The 17261-nt window shown below is 38.5% G+C and overlaps 1 protein-coding gene across 5 annotated transcripts in view; it reads right to left on the minus strand.

The window, feature by feature from the left end:
* Nucleotides 1-1143: 1143 nt before the first annotated feature.
* LOC136334318 (NXPE family member 3-like) overlaps nt 1144-17261 on the minus strand; it is a 288032-nt gene continuing 271914 nt past the window's right edge. For 4 of the 5 annotated variants that reach the window (XM_066274371.1, XM_066274367.1, XM_066274368.1 and 1 more), the window contains 3 exons: nt 16313-16392; nt 15740-15952; nt 1144-2563 (listed from right to left, as the gene is read on the minus strand). In XM_066274371.1, coding sequence (XP_066130468.1) covers nt 2031-2563; nt 15740-15952; nt 16313-16392 — 826 coding nt within the window. In that variant the 3' untranslated portion in view covers nt 1144-2030. The remainder of the gene's footprint in view (nt 2564-15739; nt 15953-16312; nt 16393-17261) is intronic. The other variant, XM_066274369.1, reaches the window with a different exon arrangement.

The following is a 17261-nucleotide window of genomic DNA, read 5'->3' on the forward strand; positions in this document are numbered from 1 at the left end:
GTAGAGCATCACCCTGTAGGGGGCTTGCCCAGTATATCCCGTTAGGGCACATGCTGGAGTCTGTCTCTGCCTTCTGTCACTTAATAAATAAATTTATTTTTAAGAAAGGACATAAAATATTTCCTTTCCCAGTAAAGTAAGACACAACTTTGGAGAAGAACTTACTGTTAACTAAACTGTAGAAGACACAAGGAAGGGAATAGAGTTGTTTTGGGGAGAATTTGAGACAACAAGTTTCCTGAGGAAAATTGGAGTTTGCCTGAATAGGGTCATAGTTGCAAGAACTAAGGGAAGGGAGTCAGGCTCAAGGAATTGCAAAGTGAGGGTCCAGCAGCCTGGTTTATTTGCAGGTCAACAGGCTATGGTGACTTTTGGCTAATGGTTCCCTGAGTGTTCAGGCAAGGCTGGCACTGAATACAAGATAAGTACTCAATAAAAAGCATATCCAGGTAATTTCAGGCATCTACCTTACTGCAAGGTATATATTGAAAGGTCTGGACTCTAGCCTTCTTTCTCATCCAGGAAACAACTTTGATCATGGTATATAAAGTCTTCAGGGACCTTCTTATTCAATTCTGCTATCTGAGCTTTTGTCTCACCCTATTCCCAACCCAAAAGTGTTATGTGGTTTTGAGCATCCCTGTTTCTCAGCCTGGAATACTCTTCTGATACTCTGTGCCTAGCTAATCCACAGTCTTCTTTCCAAACTCAACTCAGGTATCTCACCTTTTTGGAATTCTTCTCTAGGTTCCAAAGACTGGGTTACATGGCTGTCTTGCGTATTCTCATAGCTCACTTCTATTATATTACTTAACAGATGAACCTGTAATTGCCAGGTACATAATCACATACTATGATTAATCCAAGTTCTTACTTTCAAGGAATGGAAGCTAATTCTGGCTGATTAAAGAGTAAGGGGTATTAATAAAAGTATCTTGGGTAGCCCACATACTGATGGGAGACTGACGAAGCTTCTAGAAACTATACTTTATACCATCAACAACACTGCTGCCCAAATGAGCAGTAGGAGAAATTCCTGCTATGGTTTACACTGTACCAAGGATGCCATTTCTGTGTGAGGAGCCTGATCTTGTTACCACCTTCACCAGCAAAATGGATTCTGGTGGACCTCATTTTTCAAGTTATTCACCTCTGAATTGAAGGATCTTATATTATGAAACCCAAAAGAAAAGATGGTTTCAACAAGGAAGGAGTGGCCTATGATGCAGAAAAAATATCAAAATGTAAAAATTGAAAATTGTTCATGGGATTTACCTTCAAAGAAGCTCTTGTTTACTGTGGTGAGAATAGCTCTGGTTAATTAGAAGAAAAGTGGATTGAGCAGTGAAAGGGTCTGAGGTTTTATTTCTGTATTATCCTTAGCCTGAGAGTAGAGTCCATTGAGACTAGTTTATACAGGCAGGGCTCGCCTATTACACCTGCCACTTGAATAAAACCATGACCTTGTCTTCTTGCCTTTGCAAGGCTACAATACAGATGCTAGAGAATTAGACACAAACTAATACATATGATAAATTTGCATAAAACTAAAAACACACATACAAATGAGTACAAGAAAATTAGGGAAATGTCGTTAAGGTTGGTGATTTTATCAATGTTAATATCTTGAGTAGAATATTGTACTATAGATTTGCAAATTGTTACCAATGGGAGGAAACGAATCTGTATTGTTATTTACAACTGCAAAATCTACAATTACACCAATAAAAATTTCCTAAAATGTAAATTTAAAAGAATGCATGTAAAACATATCATTTATTTATAATTACATATATATAATTGCATATATATATATATATATATATATATATATATATATATGTTTTCTCCAAACAGAGAGATGTATTCAAAATTAGTCTCCAATGCATTAACAGTAATTAACCCTAGGTGATGAGTCTTGTGGTAACCCCTCTTCTCTGTATCATTGTTAGTTCAGGGTCCCATCATTGCTGTGTTCTTCACAATTTCTATGACTTCTATCCACAAGGCTCCAAAATCCATAGAACCGCTCAGGTGGGGCAGATGAAGGAGAGGAGGAGGTCCACCTCATTGCGGACAATGAGGCGCCCTGGGTGGATGTTGTCGGGCACAGCCAGACTGGAGGTCATTTCCCAGGCATCCACAAAGGCCACACGGAGGTCAGCAAAGGCAGCTCGGAGGAGTCGGTTTATCTGCAGAGTGAACCAGTCACTGCCATACACGGACTTGTAGCCGGTGTTAGCCAGTTTGATGACCACAAGAGTGCGGGGCTCCCGGGCCAGCAGCGCAGCCACAGCTGCCTGGATCCCTGCCAGTCGTCGCACAAAAACAGATGGAGGGAAGGTGGTGAAGTGAGCACCCATCCCCAGCACCACCACGGTGTGGGGGCCCCCTGCCAGGCCCCTCAGCTGCCGGACTACGGAGTGCAGGGAGGCCACTGGTGTGGGGTAGGAGCGGAGGGGCCAGCTGTGGGCCCGCCAGTGCAGGACTATGTTCTGAGTGGTCTCCACGGCCATCAGGGGCCCTGCCTCGTATGTGGCATATAGGTTCAAGGCCTTCAGGGCTGTGCCAGACAGAAAGAGGAGAGTTAGGGGTTCATATAGACTGCGTATCATCCTCTTGTACAAATGAAACGCTAGGCTCTGTTTCCTAGGACTTAAGCATTCTGTTTCTAAACCTTAATGCACCCTTGCTCCCCAGTTTTTAAGGTTGCCAAGAATATGTGAAGAAGAAAAAATATAAAAAGCACAGAAGACAGTGATACAGAGAACAGAATGTCAAAAATAAAACAATTTAATTGGAGTCCTAGAGAAAAGAGGAGAAGCTAGGAAGAGGTAATATTTGAAGAGAATGACTGAGAATTTCCCAGAGACAATTAAAGAGGAGATAAAGGGTATTAATCCACTGTTTCAGTGATCTCAACAAAGCCAAATTAGAAAAATTCATATCTAACCACATTTGATTGAAGATATAGAAAAAATAAAATAATAAGAGAAGACAGAATTATCTATCATTATAAACACCAAAAGTATAATAAGGAAATACTATGAACAATTTTGCACATATAAATTTAACACTAGATGAAATGAACCAATTTACTGAAAAGTATAAACTGTTACAATATCCCTAATATGTAATAGATAATTTAAACAGCACTATACTATTAAGAGAAATGTAAGTAACTTAACCAAATGTAACATGTGTACCTGGTTTGAATCCCGATTCAAATAAAACTAGTAGAAATAAATAAACCATGTAAATAGTAACCAAAGAAAGTTGATATAGACCTTAAGGCAGCATTATTTCTAGAAATAAGAAAGGTTTCTTTATAATGATAAAAAGTTCAATCTGTCAGGAGTTTGTTATTCTAAATAGCTCTAATAATATGGTATTAAATAAATAAAGCAACTTTCAAAACATACACAAGGAAAAACAAATTCACCATCATTCTGGAAGATTTTTTATATGTATCTCTCAATAATTAGTAAAATAAGTAGATAAATGATTAGTAATGATGTAAAGATTTGAACAGCATGATTTTTTTTTCTAGATAAGCAGGGAGAGAGAGACAGGACCATCAAGTTGCTGCCTGTATGTGCCCTGACTGGGGAATCAAACCAGTAACCTCTGTGCTCCAGGATGACACTCCACCCAACTGAGCTTGTCTGAACAGGGTTTTTTATTTATTGATAGAGACAGAGAGAGGAAAGCAGAGAGAGGGGAGTGGGAAGGGAAGCATTCATTTGTTGTTTCACTTAGTCATGCATCCATTGGTTGCTTACTGTGTGTGCCCAGATGGGGGATCAAATCCACGACCTTGTTTGGGGTTAATACTCTTAACTGACTGAGCAACCAGTCAGGGTCACAACATGATTTTAAAACCGGTCTTATTTAGACAATAAAGCTATCAATTGCAGAATACATACATCGAACATTTACAAAATTGATTGTATAATGGGACACAAAATAAGTTTCATCAAATCTCAAAATATTTAAAATTTTAAAAATATAGAAATTAAAAGCTAAAATAGTATTAATAGAAAGATATAGTGTGTTTAAATATCTCAGTTGAAACCAAATTGAACTACAGATTCAATATAATCACAAGTAAAATCCCAAAACGTTTCTTTGTTTTTTCAATTTCACAAGTTGATTAAAAAGATTCATACGGTTCCAAAAATATAATTTGAAACTAGATACTTGCCAGTTCACTACTTATATTTGTAGTTAAACACTGATGATGACATTTCCTACTGTTATTTTAATGGCATAAAGACTTGCACTCTTGAATTAAGGTGGGTGTCAGGAGGCCTATATAGCCATTCCGTCAATATTCACAAGATTCTTCTCACATTACAATTGTTTTGCAAACAATGTATATGTTGATGGGTGTAAGAAAAATTAAGTGTTGTAAATGCTGCTGCCTTCAGCTATAACTAAGAACATTCCTGTAAACCTGTTTTTGACTGTATAAGGGAATGTGTAATAATTTCTTGACATTCGAATTATGGAAATGGGAATGTTAAACAGTGTGAAAAGCATAGTAGTATGGTACTACTATAAAATTGGAGATAAGCCCTGGCCGGTTGGCTCAGCGGTAGAGTGTCGGCCTAGCGTGCGGAGGACCCGGGTTCGATTCCCAGCCAGGGCACACAGGAGAAGCGCCCATTTGCTTCTCCACCCCTCCGCCGCGCATTCCTCTCTGTCTCTCTCTTCCCCTCCCGCAGCCAAGGCTCCATTGGAGCAAAGATGGCCCGGGCGCTGGGGATGGCTCTGTGGCCTCTGCCTCAGGCGCTAGAGTGGCTCTGGTCGCAACATGGCGACACCCAGGATGGGCAGAGCGTCGCCCCCTGGTGGGCAGAGCATCGCCCCATGGTGGGTGTGCCGGGTGGATCCCGGTCGGGCGCATGCGGGAGTCTGTCTGACTGTCTCTCCCTGTTTCCAGCTTCAGAAAAATGCAAAAAAAAAAAAATTAAAAAAAAAAAAGATAATAAGATTAATGGAGGAAACAAAAGATTCATATGGAAGCACACACACACACAAATCTGCCAAGACCTTTCTAAAGAACGAAAATGTAAGTCTTGTCCACCAGAAAGCCAAATTTATAACCATGCTATAGTGATGAAGACAGGGTGGTATTGGTGCTGGTATAGACAGAAGGGTTCACTAAACAGACTAGAGAGCTCCCAAACAGAAGGACGTATGGACACCTGATTTGTGACGAAGATGCACTGCAGAGCTATGGGAAAAGAGTGAACTTCTCAGCCAATGGTGCCAAGTCACTCAGGTATCCAAATATCCAAAAAAAAAAAAAATAGGTGTTCATTGATAACTAATTAGAAAAATTAAATGAAAACCACATGAACCACTACTACACACCCACAATATTTTCCATATACTAAAAAATGATAATATCAAATACTGGCAAGAATGTGGAACAACAAAAACCAATGATGAAAGAGTAAACCAGTAAAACTACTTCTTAAAAATTGGCAGAATCTATTTATATAAAGTATAAAGATACACCTACTCTCTGATCAGCAAAACCACCGCCAGGTGACATCCTGTAGAAACACATGCTCATGAGGACTGTATAGTTTCTTGCACAAGAAAATCTATAGCAGCATTTTTCATAATGGTCCCATCAACAGTAGAATGTAAAAGTATAGTTTGATATCATCATACTATGAATTACCATATAGCAGTGAAAAAGGATGAGCTATAATTAACTGAAAGTATATGGATGAATCTTACATACAAAATATTGAGCAAAAGAAGCCAGACACAACAGAATTAACAGTGTATGTTCTCTTTTACATGCAGTTGAAAATCAGGCAAAATTCATACATATTGTTTAAGAATGCCTTATTAGTTGGCAAAACTATCAAGAAAATCAAAGGCATAAGTATTATAAAAGAATAATGAGTACCTCTAGAATAATGGGAGAGAGAGAGAAAGTTATACTCAAGGGAGACATTTTATCAGGAGGGCTTCTAAAGTGAGGGTCTTGTTCTTTTTCATATATTGGGTGGAGGTTATATAGAGGATCACTTAATATCAATATGGTAAATTGTTTTACACATTTCTCCATCTTTTATTATATTTTCTAATAAAATTTTAAATAAAAATATGCACACCCATTGATATATATTCATGTATATATACTATATACTGAAATCCTTGTATTTGCCCTGGCCACTTGGCTCTGTAGATAGAATGTTGGACTGGCATGCAGATATCCCAGGTTAACTCCTGGGTCAGGGCACAAATGAGAAGTGACCATCTGCTTCTCTCCTTCCCCCTCTCCCCCTTCTCTTTCTCTTCCACTCCCGCAGCCAGTGGCTGAGGATAGCTCAGGATAGCTTGGTTGGTCCTACCGTCAGCCTCATGTGCTGACAATAGCTCAGTTGAGCATCAGCTCCAGACAAGGGGTTGCTGGGTGAATCCTAGTCGAGATGCATACATGATTTTGTCTATCTCCCCTCCTCTCACTTTAAAAAAATTCTTATATTTGTAAAAAGAAGTACTTGACAGATAAATGAGAAATTAACAAACTAGTTCCCTATGAATAATAGAAGGAGAATTGAATTTGAGGATAGGTATAGAAACAAAATTCTTTGCATAATTTTTTGTAGTTTTGACTTGATACATGTACCTGCAATTTACTTAAAAAAATTAAATCTAAAAAGTGCAATTTCTGAAATTGGGAACAAAATGAAAGAAACAAAACTAAATATTTATTTAATTGGTGACAATCACGCAGAGAAGGAAATTATTTCTTGACTTTACAACCTAGTTCTTTGTACAGGGCTGCTTTCTAAGGACAAAAAGAGTTACAAAGGAATATCACAATTTGTTCAAATCATATAAGGTTCACACATTGTGATTGGTGGCTGTCTCTGAAGTCTCTCTTAATCTATCAGCCCCTCTCCTCCACCTGCTCCTCTCTTTTGTCTTTTCTTTTTCCAATTACAATAATTTGTTGAAGAAACCAGGTTGTCTGTTCTGTGAACTTTCCCATAGCCTGGCTTTTAATATATGTTAAATAGTGACGAACAATTTCCTCTATCCTTTGTATTGTCTATAAATTAATAGTAAGAGCTAGAGGCTTGATTAAATTCAGATTTCATTTTTGGAGGCAGTGCTTCAGTGTGAGGGCAGGCAATGCCTCATAAGTAATGATTGTGCAATTCAACCGAGAACCACAGATTGTCTGGCTATCTTTACTTTTTGTGGTATGAGCACTAACTGATGATTATTGACTAACTTCATTAATTCACTATGGGTTACAAAATGAAGATATTCTTGTTATCATTCTTTATTTATTTATTAGGTGGAATATTTTTATAGAGAGAAATTTTCCCTTGCTAAACATTTGGTCATATAAGAAGGACAGGATAAAGACTTATTCTTTCCCTTTACTTATCAGTTTTTAAAATAACAAGTTGGTTGCTTAAAATTCTTCCAAATGTTATCATTATAAATTTGTTGATTTAAACATATCTGTTGTGTTTCATTCCACTGCAGTTTTTATATTTGTGATAATCAAATGTTTTTTTCTTTTCTTTTCTTTTTGTCCAGAAGCCAGCCTCTTCAAGTTGGCTTCTGAGTCTTCAACACAACCCTGGTCATCTATAAGAGGATTTTTAATTTCATTCAGTGGTTTTATTGTTATTTTTAGTAGTGGTATTGTTACTTTTAAATTACTTTTTTTTTTAATATGCTAGGATACAGCAAGTAAGTAATTGTGCTTTTATTGTTAGATTTTCAGTGTAAGAAAAATGAAATACAAATATAAATTAAATTAAAAAAACACTAATTCCAAAATGAATGTGAAATATCAATATAAATTCATGATTTCTTAGTCTAGCTATCTATCATCTATCAATCATATATCTACTTCTTCTTCTGTATGTTAAATGGTCTAGAAACAATGCTACCCCAATAATAATGAGCTCTCACAATGGCCAGATATTCATTTCTAATTTACTATGAATTCTTAAAGAATCAAATTCCAGGTCTGGGCAGAATAATACATAATAAACTTGGAATACCACATACTAGAAATCAAGGTAGTATTCTAATGTTGGGGGTAAATCAGAAAAGATCCAGGAGTCATCTTGGCAGAGATTGTGAAAATTTGAGTATTAGAGAAAATCATGAAAGAAAGTAATTAGAGAAAACAATGATTTTAAAATAAAATATTGGTCAATCACACCAAATCTATAAAAATGTATGTATCTATAATGATACTCAAAAAATAGTCATTTGTGACCATTTTAAACCAGCCCTTCTCTTTGTAAATTGGTAAAGATAATTAAATGTTTTCTTGCCTTTCCAGGAGAAGTTATCTTTCAAACTAACCTATTCGCTCCAGTTAATGAGAGAAAGCATTTTGTTTAAATAAAAGAAGGCCAGCCAATATGTGTAGAAAGGGCAATAAAGTTAGTAAACTATCCTTTTGTAACATTTATAAAGTGGTTGATAAAGGCATAATTATTATTTGTGTTAAAATCGTTATGAGAATGGTTACTGGGGATTTCTGGAATTCATACAATGAATGTTTATCTGATAGCACCACGAGATTCCTTTCTGGTTCCAAGGAAAAAAACCTAACTGTACCGTAGAGGGCCCAGTGATCATTCTTTTTTTTTTTTTTTTTTTTTACAGAGGCAGAGATAGACAGGGACAGACAGACAGGAACGGAGAGAGATGAGAAGCATCAATCATTAGTTTCTTGTTGTGCGTTGCGACTTCTTAGTTGTTCATTGATTGCTTTCTCATATGTGCCTTGACCGTGGGCCTTCAGCAGACCGAGTAACCCCTTGCTGGAGCCAGCGACCTTGGGTCTAAGCTGGTGAGTTTTTTTTTTTTTTTTTTGCTCAAACCAGATGAGCCCGCGCTCAAGCTGGCGACCTTGGGGTCTCGAATCTGGATCCTTCCGCATCCCAGTCCGATGCTCTATCTACTGCGCCACCGCCTGGTCAGGCCCAGTGATCATTCTTATCATCACTGATGATAAACAATCACATACTATGCATCCCTGATATGCTACAAACAGAATTTGCAACATCATTTATGCAAATGCTCAAGTTCAATATATCCAGCCTTGAACTCTCAATTTTTGTTTATAGGAAATGCAAGAAATAGAGAACAAACTGAATGTCACCATAAGGAAACAATCAGAAATATCCAGAAGGTGGAACGTTTGATGGGACAACAGGCCCTGACTTTTCCATAAAGAAAGTGAAGGAAAGAAATGACCAGCTTGGATTTAAAGAAGTCAAGAGACAAAACAACCAGGTCCTGAAATGGATCTTGGCTTTGAAAGAACAATTGTATAGATTTTTGAAGAACAGTGAAGGAAATTTGATTATGAATTGAATATTAGATTTAATAAATTTTTATTCCTTTTTTGTTGTGACAATCTTACTTAATTATGTTTTAAAATATGTACTCTGTTTTTAAAAGATTTATACTGGCCTGACCAGGTGGTGGCACAGTGGATAGAGCATCGAACTGGGACGCAGAAGACCCAGGTTGGAAGCTCTGAGGTCTCTGGCTTGAGTGTGGGCTCACCCAGCTTGAGCGTGGGGGCGCTGGCTTGAGCATGGGATCATAGACATAACCCCATGATCACTGGCTTGAGCCAAAGGTTGCTGGCTTGAAGCCCAAGGTCTCTGGCTTGAGCAAGGGGTCACTTGATCTGCTGTAGCCCCCCAGTCAAGGCATATATGAGAAATCAATCAATGAAAACTAAGGAACTGCAATGAAGAATTGATGCTTCTCATCTCTCTTTCTTCCTATCTGTCTGTACGTATCTGTCCCTCTCTCTGTCTCTGTCACACGCACACATACACACAAAAAGATCTATACTGAAATATTTGGCAGTAGAATGTCATGTTATCTGTAACTGACTCTAATACTTAAGAATATGAAAGTAAAAATTAATGTGTATATGCTGATGGAAATGTAATGGAAATAATGCTGTTGAGAGGGAAGATGATTTAGGAGGGAGGGGGGAAATTGGTAGAGAGATGTCCTTGAATAGGCAAGGGGATGAAATCTAGAGCTAAAGTGGAAAGACCAGTCATAGGAACATGGAGAATTCATTTTCAAAAGCAATTAAGAAAATAGAGAATACTACTACAGATGCTGGTAGGAGAGGAAATGTGGTGGTAGAAGTCTTGAATTTCACTTCTGATTGCTTTGGTTTGTTCAAGAAAATATGTAAGGTCGGTAGCTGATTGTGAGGATGAAGAAGGTTTCAGGAAAGGAGAATCTGTGAGATCGTCAGTGAGGAGAGTGGTTCAGTGGTACTAAGGCAGTGGCTCCCAAATGCCAGTGCTCATCAGAATCATCTGCAGGCTTGTTGAAGCAAAGACTGAGTTCCTCCCAGAATTTCTGATTCAACGGGTTGTATTTCTAACAAGCTTCCAGGTGATGCTGATATAGCCAGTCTGAGAAAAGCATTTTGAGAACTACCCTGATTATTGTGCAGCTTTAGTGCCTCCTAGACATTTGTGGTCATGCATTTCAAGTAAGAACAGCATGATGAAACTTTTTTTCCCCCAGGTGTGTTCAGGGGCACAGGTATAGTTGCAAAAGAGGCAGAGGGTTGAATGAGCCAGAGATTATTATCAAGATCATCACATACACAGCTCCTTCTTATTATTTTGGACTCAGTTCAAATGAAACTGCCTCAGAAGCACCTTCCCTGACCATTTAATCTCTCTTCCTCCTCTTTACCATCTTCCACTTTCACATTTCTCACAGAATATTTCCATTTTCTCACAGAATATTTCAGTATCTGGAATTGTGTATATATATATTATATTACTTGTGTCTGAGTCTTTTCACAAGTCATGCACAACAAAATAAGAATTTTGATATTTTTGTTGTTGTTCACTGCTATGTTCCTAGAACCCAGAACAGTGTCTGGATATCATAGGTGTTCAATAAATATTTAATAGTGAAAAACAAGTAAAGAAGGGAGGGAGGGAGGAAAGAAGAGAGACAGGAAAAACAAATTACAGCACAAGAAACTAAATTGTAATGTATTAGTTTTGACTATGAAGAGAAAAATATTTACAGAATTATTAAAACATAAATATAGTTCACTGATATGTCTAAAGTAATATAAATATATTGGAAAGATAGGAAGGGGAGGCTAGCTAAGGCAATAAACATGTACACCACTTCCAGGATGTAAAACACCCTCTACAATTCTCTGTTCTCTCTCTCTCTCTTTCTCCTTCTTCCTCTACCTCTTCCTATCCTGTATCCCTCCTCACCCACCCCCTCATTCTGTCTTTTTTTCTCTCTCTCCCCACCACGGGGTTGGGTACAGAGGAGCCATTAGTGACTTCTGGGAGGCCCTAGGGGACAATGGAGACATAGGATGAAAGGAACTTGGTTCCAGAGTCACAGTTTTGAGGACAGCAGTGTTGAAGCCTGCTCCCAAACATTGGACTTTGGGTGAGTTCAAAATAAACTTTTATTGTGTCAAGCCACTGAAATTCTAGGGCTATTTTTATTATGACAAAAAAAAAAAAAAAAGAGAGAAATGTCAAAATGAATTCATTGGGAATTACTGGTGTATCAGTCAGGGTTCAATCAGGAGGGCGGCGGGGGGGAGGGAAATCACACATTAATTTGAACAGGAAAAATTGACTCCAGGATCTGAGCTTCCACTCCCATCTGGCAGCAACATGGCAGAAAAAGGTGGAGTGAAGAATTGCTAGTTGGTACTGTGTTCGCCTGCTCCTGGTGTGGAGCTGAAATTTTACCTTCCTCAGTGGCAATAAGGCTATGGAGCTGGTGCTCCATTTTCACTGAGTTGGCATTTAGCAGAGTCCAAAGGGGATCTGAGCATTTACCCCACCTGGACCTGCATGCTACACCTGAACAGTGTGAATGTTTGTTAAAAAGAACAAAGGTAAAATAAGACCCACAGTCTCACAACGTAATAGCCAAACTGTCCAGGCAACAATAGAAAATCATTTATCATACCAAGAACTATGACAATCACAACTTGAATGAGAAAAGATAGTCATCAGGTGCCAACACCAAGATTATTCAGATGTTGAAATTATCTGATAAGGATTTTTAAAGCAGCATTCTTAAAAATGCTTGAGTGGGCCATTATGAACACTGTATGCCTATTATAGCTAAAATTTAAAAATTGACTTTTCTAAGTGAGGGTGATAATATAGCAACTGGAAGTTCTATCCAGTGGTGATGGAAATGTAAATAGTATTGCTAGTTTGGAGAACAGTTTGGCAGTTTCTTAAAATGTTAATAATATGTATACACCTTCTATAGCCATTCCACATTAAGGTATTATTTCCTCAAGAGAAAAGAAATCATATCCCTATACAAAGACTTGTGCACAAATATTCATAGCAACTTTTACTTGTAATAGCTAAAAATTGGAAACAACCCAAATGTCCATCAACAGATGAATAGATAAACAAATAATGGTATATTCATACAATGGAATATTACACAGCAATAAACAGGGAACGAACTGTTGCCACACCCAGAAATGTGGATGAATTTCAAATGAATTACATTGAATGAAAGGAGCCACACATGCAAGAAGGTACATATCATATGGCTCTATTAATATAGTTTTTTCAATTGATTTTCATTTGTTGTGTTTACCTAGTTACAAGTGTTCCACTGAATATATCTCCCTCCCTGCCCTCCGTGTTCTCCTTGATATCCCCTTTGCCCCTCTCCCCACCTTCTTCCCCCCTCCCTCCATAATTTACTATCTTGCCTTCTATCTCTCTGTGTTATGTATATATACTTTCACTAATCTTTTTCCTTTCTTTGATCCCCTCCTCTCATCCCCTTTCCCTCTGACCGCTTTCTTTCTGGACTCTTTGACCCCTTCTCTGCCTCTCTTCTGTTCCTCAGTTCACATTGTTCATTAGAATACTCATATGAGTGAGGTCATATGATATTTCTCTCTCTCTGCCTGACTTATTTTGCTTAGCATAACAGACTCCAGGTCCATCTATGTTGTCACAAAGGGTAAGATTTCCTTATTTTTCATGGTCAGGTAGTATTCCATTGGGTATATGTACCACAGCTTTTTAATCCACTTGTCTACTGATGGACACTTGGGCTGTTTCCAGATCTTGGCTATTGTAAACAATGCTGCAATAAACAAGGGGTGCATTTCTTCTTTTGAATCAGTGATTTGTTGTTCTTAGGATATATTCCTATAAGTGGGATAGCTGGGTCAAACGGCATTTTCATTTTTAATTTTTTAAGGAAATTTCATAGTGTTTTCCACAGTGGCTGCACCAGTCTGCATTCCCACCAGCAATGCAGGAGAGTTCCCTTTTCTCCACATCCTCGCCAGCACTTATTCTGTGTTGTTTTGTTGATGAGCGCCATTCTGACTGGTGTGAGGTGATATCTCATTGTGGTTTTAATTTGCATTTCTCTAATCATTAGTGATGTTGAACGTGTTTTCATCTGCCTATTGGCCATCTGTATAGATTGGATTGTTTACTTTCCCGGTGTTGAGTTTTACAAGTTCTTTATAGATTTTGGTTATTAACTCCTTATCAGAAGTATTGGTGAATATGTCCTCCCATTGTGTGGGTTGTCTTTTATTTTGTTCATATTGTCTTTAATTTGATATAGTCCCATTTGCTCATCCTGTCCTCTATTTCACTTGCCTGTGGAGATAAATCAGTAAATATAAATATATTGCTGCAAGAGATGTTGGAGTGCTTACTGCCTATATTTTCTTCCAAGATGATCATGGTTTCACGAATTACATTCAAGTCTTTTATCCATTTTGAGTTTATTTTTGTGAATGGTGTAAGTTGGTGGTCTAGTTTTATTTTTTTTGCATGTACTTGTCCAATTTTCCCAGCACCATCTGTGAAAGAGAATGTCTACTCTATTGTATGCTCTTACCTCTTTTGTCAAATATTAATTGTCCATAAAGGTGTGGATTTATTTCTGGGTTCTCTGTTCTGTTTCATTGATCTATATATTAATATAGAATTCTAACAAATGCAAACTAAGCTAGAAAGACAGAAAGCAGATATGTGGTTGACTGGGGAGGAAGAAGAATAAGAGAGAGGGATTAGTAAGGGCCACCAGAAATGTTGTCTTATAGTGGATTGCTAATTATATTTTTTGTGGAGATTTTTTTCTGAGTATACATATATATTATAACTTGCTAATTTTACACTTTCAATTTACTCTATTTATGGTTTGTCAATTATACTTCAATAAATTGTTTAAAATAAAGGAGAACCTCAAATTAGGTCTAGTGACTGAGGGTGACATATGGAAACTTTCTAACCTTTAAATATTTCTAAACTTCCAGGGAGACAGGAATGTATCTGCACTACCTATCTGAGATCGGAGATAACATGTTAGGTGGACTTTGCTCAAAAACATGGTAAACAGGAGCCACAACCGGCCTGTTGCTAACTTTACAATTGAGTTCACAGAGATTATGACCACCAAATAGTAGGCATAGCCCAACAGACATACAGGCTAGCTTTTCTGTTCTACTCATACTCCTCAGATATCTTCCAGACTTATAATATCCTTGTATTAGGTGCTGGCTGCTTGGACATGGTTTTATTTAAAATAATTGCTATTGATGCTAAGTATTTGTTTTTCTTTTCTTTCTTTATTTATATATATTTTTTATCAAGTGGGAGATAAGGAGGCAAGAAGGACAGACTCTAGCATGTAACCAACTAGAAGCCACCTGGCAAGCCCTCTATGCGTGATGCTCTGCTCATCTGGGGTGCTGCTTGGTTGCTTGGCAACTGAGCCATTTTTAGCACTCGAGGAGAGGCCATGAAGCTATCCTCAGTGCCTAGGGCCAACTTGCTCAAACCATTTGAGCCATGGCTACAGGAGGAGAAGAGAGACAGAGAGAATGGAGAAGGGTGGAGAAGCAGATGGGCACTTCTGCGTGCCCTGACAGGGAATCAAACCCAGGACATCCACAAGCCAGTCCAACACTCTACCACTGAGCCAACCTGCCAGGGCTGTTTTTCTTTTCTAAATGGGATGTTATTCATAAATCCTGTGATAATTTTCTGTTTTTCATAAACTCAACTAATATTTAGGAAAATGGTGCACATGGAAGATTTGGGATTGAATTAATTTAACTTTGGAGGGCTGAGGAAACAACACACATTCAGCAGAAGTCACTCGGGTTTTACGTACTAAGAGAACCACAGTTTTACCAGCTGCTGGTCAGAATACAGAAATGAGGCAAAGGAGAGAGAGAGAGAGAGAAAGAGAGAGAGAGAGAGAGAAAGAGATACTAAAGAGGGGAGGAGAGGAGAAGAGGGGTGGGCGGAAGAAATCAAAGTGAATGGGGGACAAAAGTTGGACCTTTATATCTTTCATATGTTAACTTTACTTAAGAGATTAAAATGGGGATTTTTATTTAGAAACTAAATGGGGGACTTTTTGGTATTATCAGAAATGGTATTATTTGAAAGTTGTTATTTATGCTGTCATTTGAGTTCATCACATAACTTCTGGTAAACTAAACTGGAAAGGCAGCTGGGTGGTAATAATTACATCTTCCAAGCTCTGATTCCTTTGCTCACTTGTTCTTGGAACATTCCCAGCATGCTGTCCCAAACTCTCACCGGAAATACAGGAGCCTTGTCTCTCAAACCCTGATTCTGCTCTTTTTCTCTTAGGAGTCCTGCCCTCTCCCCTCATGGCCACTCACAGGGCACAGTGTCACGCAGATACTCCCACCACTGCCGAAGTGTGGAGTCCCCCATCATGTGGACGATGTGACCAGCCAGGCAGCCCAGGATGCTATCCACAGTGGAAAAGGAGCGGCTGGAGCAGGACAGCGAGTGCCACACATCTCCGTGGTAGAAGCCAGAGGGCTTCGTGGCGGGAAGCCCAGGGCTGCATGGGGGGCGTTGGGACAGGGCTATAGAAAAGAGAACAATAGAACAGTACTAACATTTCTATATTGCAATATGCCAGGGGCTCTTCTATATGCTTTATACATATTATTTCATACAAATTCCATGAGGTATTATTCTTATCTCATTTACAAGTGGGGACACCGAGGACCTGAATTGTTAAGCAATTTGCTCATGATCAAGAATAGTGACTGGCAGAGGTAGCATTTTAACCCAAGAAGTCTGTCTTTAGAGCACATATTACTAACCATTATGCAAAACTGCCCTGGCAAGAGGACTGGGGCTAAACTCCCAGTCAAGGAATAAAACCTCTCTACATCTATTCCACCCCCACCCCGACCCCAACAAATGCCAGCCCCACTCACCTAGGCTGCTGTTTCCTGGGGCTGCCATTCTGATCTGGATTGGAGAAACGCCCTGAGGGAGCACCTTGTCTGTCACTTTCCTGGAGAAATACCAAGACTGAGTACTGAGGGGGTGGGGGGATGACCAGGTAAAAGCTGGGTTCTGTATGGGGATATGATGGCTGAGTTGTAATTTCTATTCTGCCTAAGTCCAAAAAAAGTTTGAGGTAGTTACAATACAATTAGCACATTTATAAAGAGGCAATTATAATGAAGAGTCAGAAAAATGATGGAAAGAAGAGAAGATCTTATCAGGAAACTGGACCTTCTGCAAGCAACCCACCCATTAGCTCTCAGTTTACTAACAGTCCAGGTAATAAAAGAATATCCAAGCTGGGTCACGTACTTCTCCTTCTCTGATAAATAGAGTATACAAGCATCCCAAGAAAGACAAACCCTTCTTCTCACTGAGTTCTGGAAGAAACGTGGAGCAGCATAATTTTTGTTTACAAAAACAATGAAGATGTAACTCCTTAAGTGTGGGCTGTGCATAGAGATGCCCAAAGATCACAATGTGGAAGGGGGGTGGGGTGGGCAGGTAGTTTTACAGTAGAGAAACCAGGCAACACTGCCCAGCCAGGTGACCAGGTTAACATCAACATTTATAAATCATGTTGATAGTATGTGCCCTTGATAGGATGTGATGAAAATACAATCGATCTCTGTGACCTTCCTCCCCAAACCCATAACTCACCTCTAATCATAAGAAAACCACCAGACAAATTTCAATAGAGAGGAATACTATAATATAATTAACCAATACTCCTCAAAACTGTCAAAATCATTAAAAGTAAGGAAACTATGAAAAACTGTCACAACAAAGAAGAGCCTTGACACCTAAATGTTAATGTGGTATTCTGAATGGGATCCTAGAACAGAAGAAGGACATTAGGTTAAAACTACAATAACC

The sequence above is a fragment of the Saccopteryx bilineata genome, chromosome 4 (genome assembly GCF_036850765.1).
Source record: "Saccopteryx bilineata isolate mSacBil1 chromosome 4, mSacBil1_pri_phased_curated, whole genome shotgun sequence".
In the NCBI taxonomy this organism is placed as follows: domain Eukaryota; kingdom Metazoa; phylum Chordata; class Mammalia; order Chiroptera; family Emballonuridae; genus Saccopteryx; species Saccopteryx bilineata.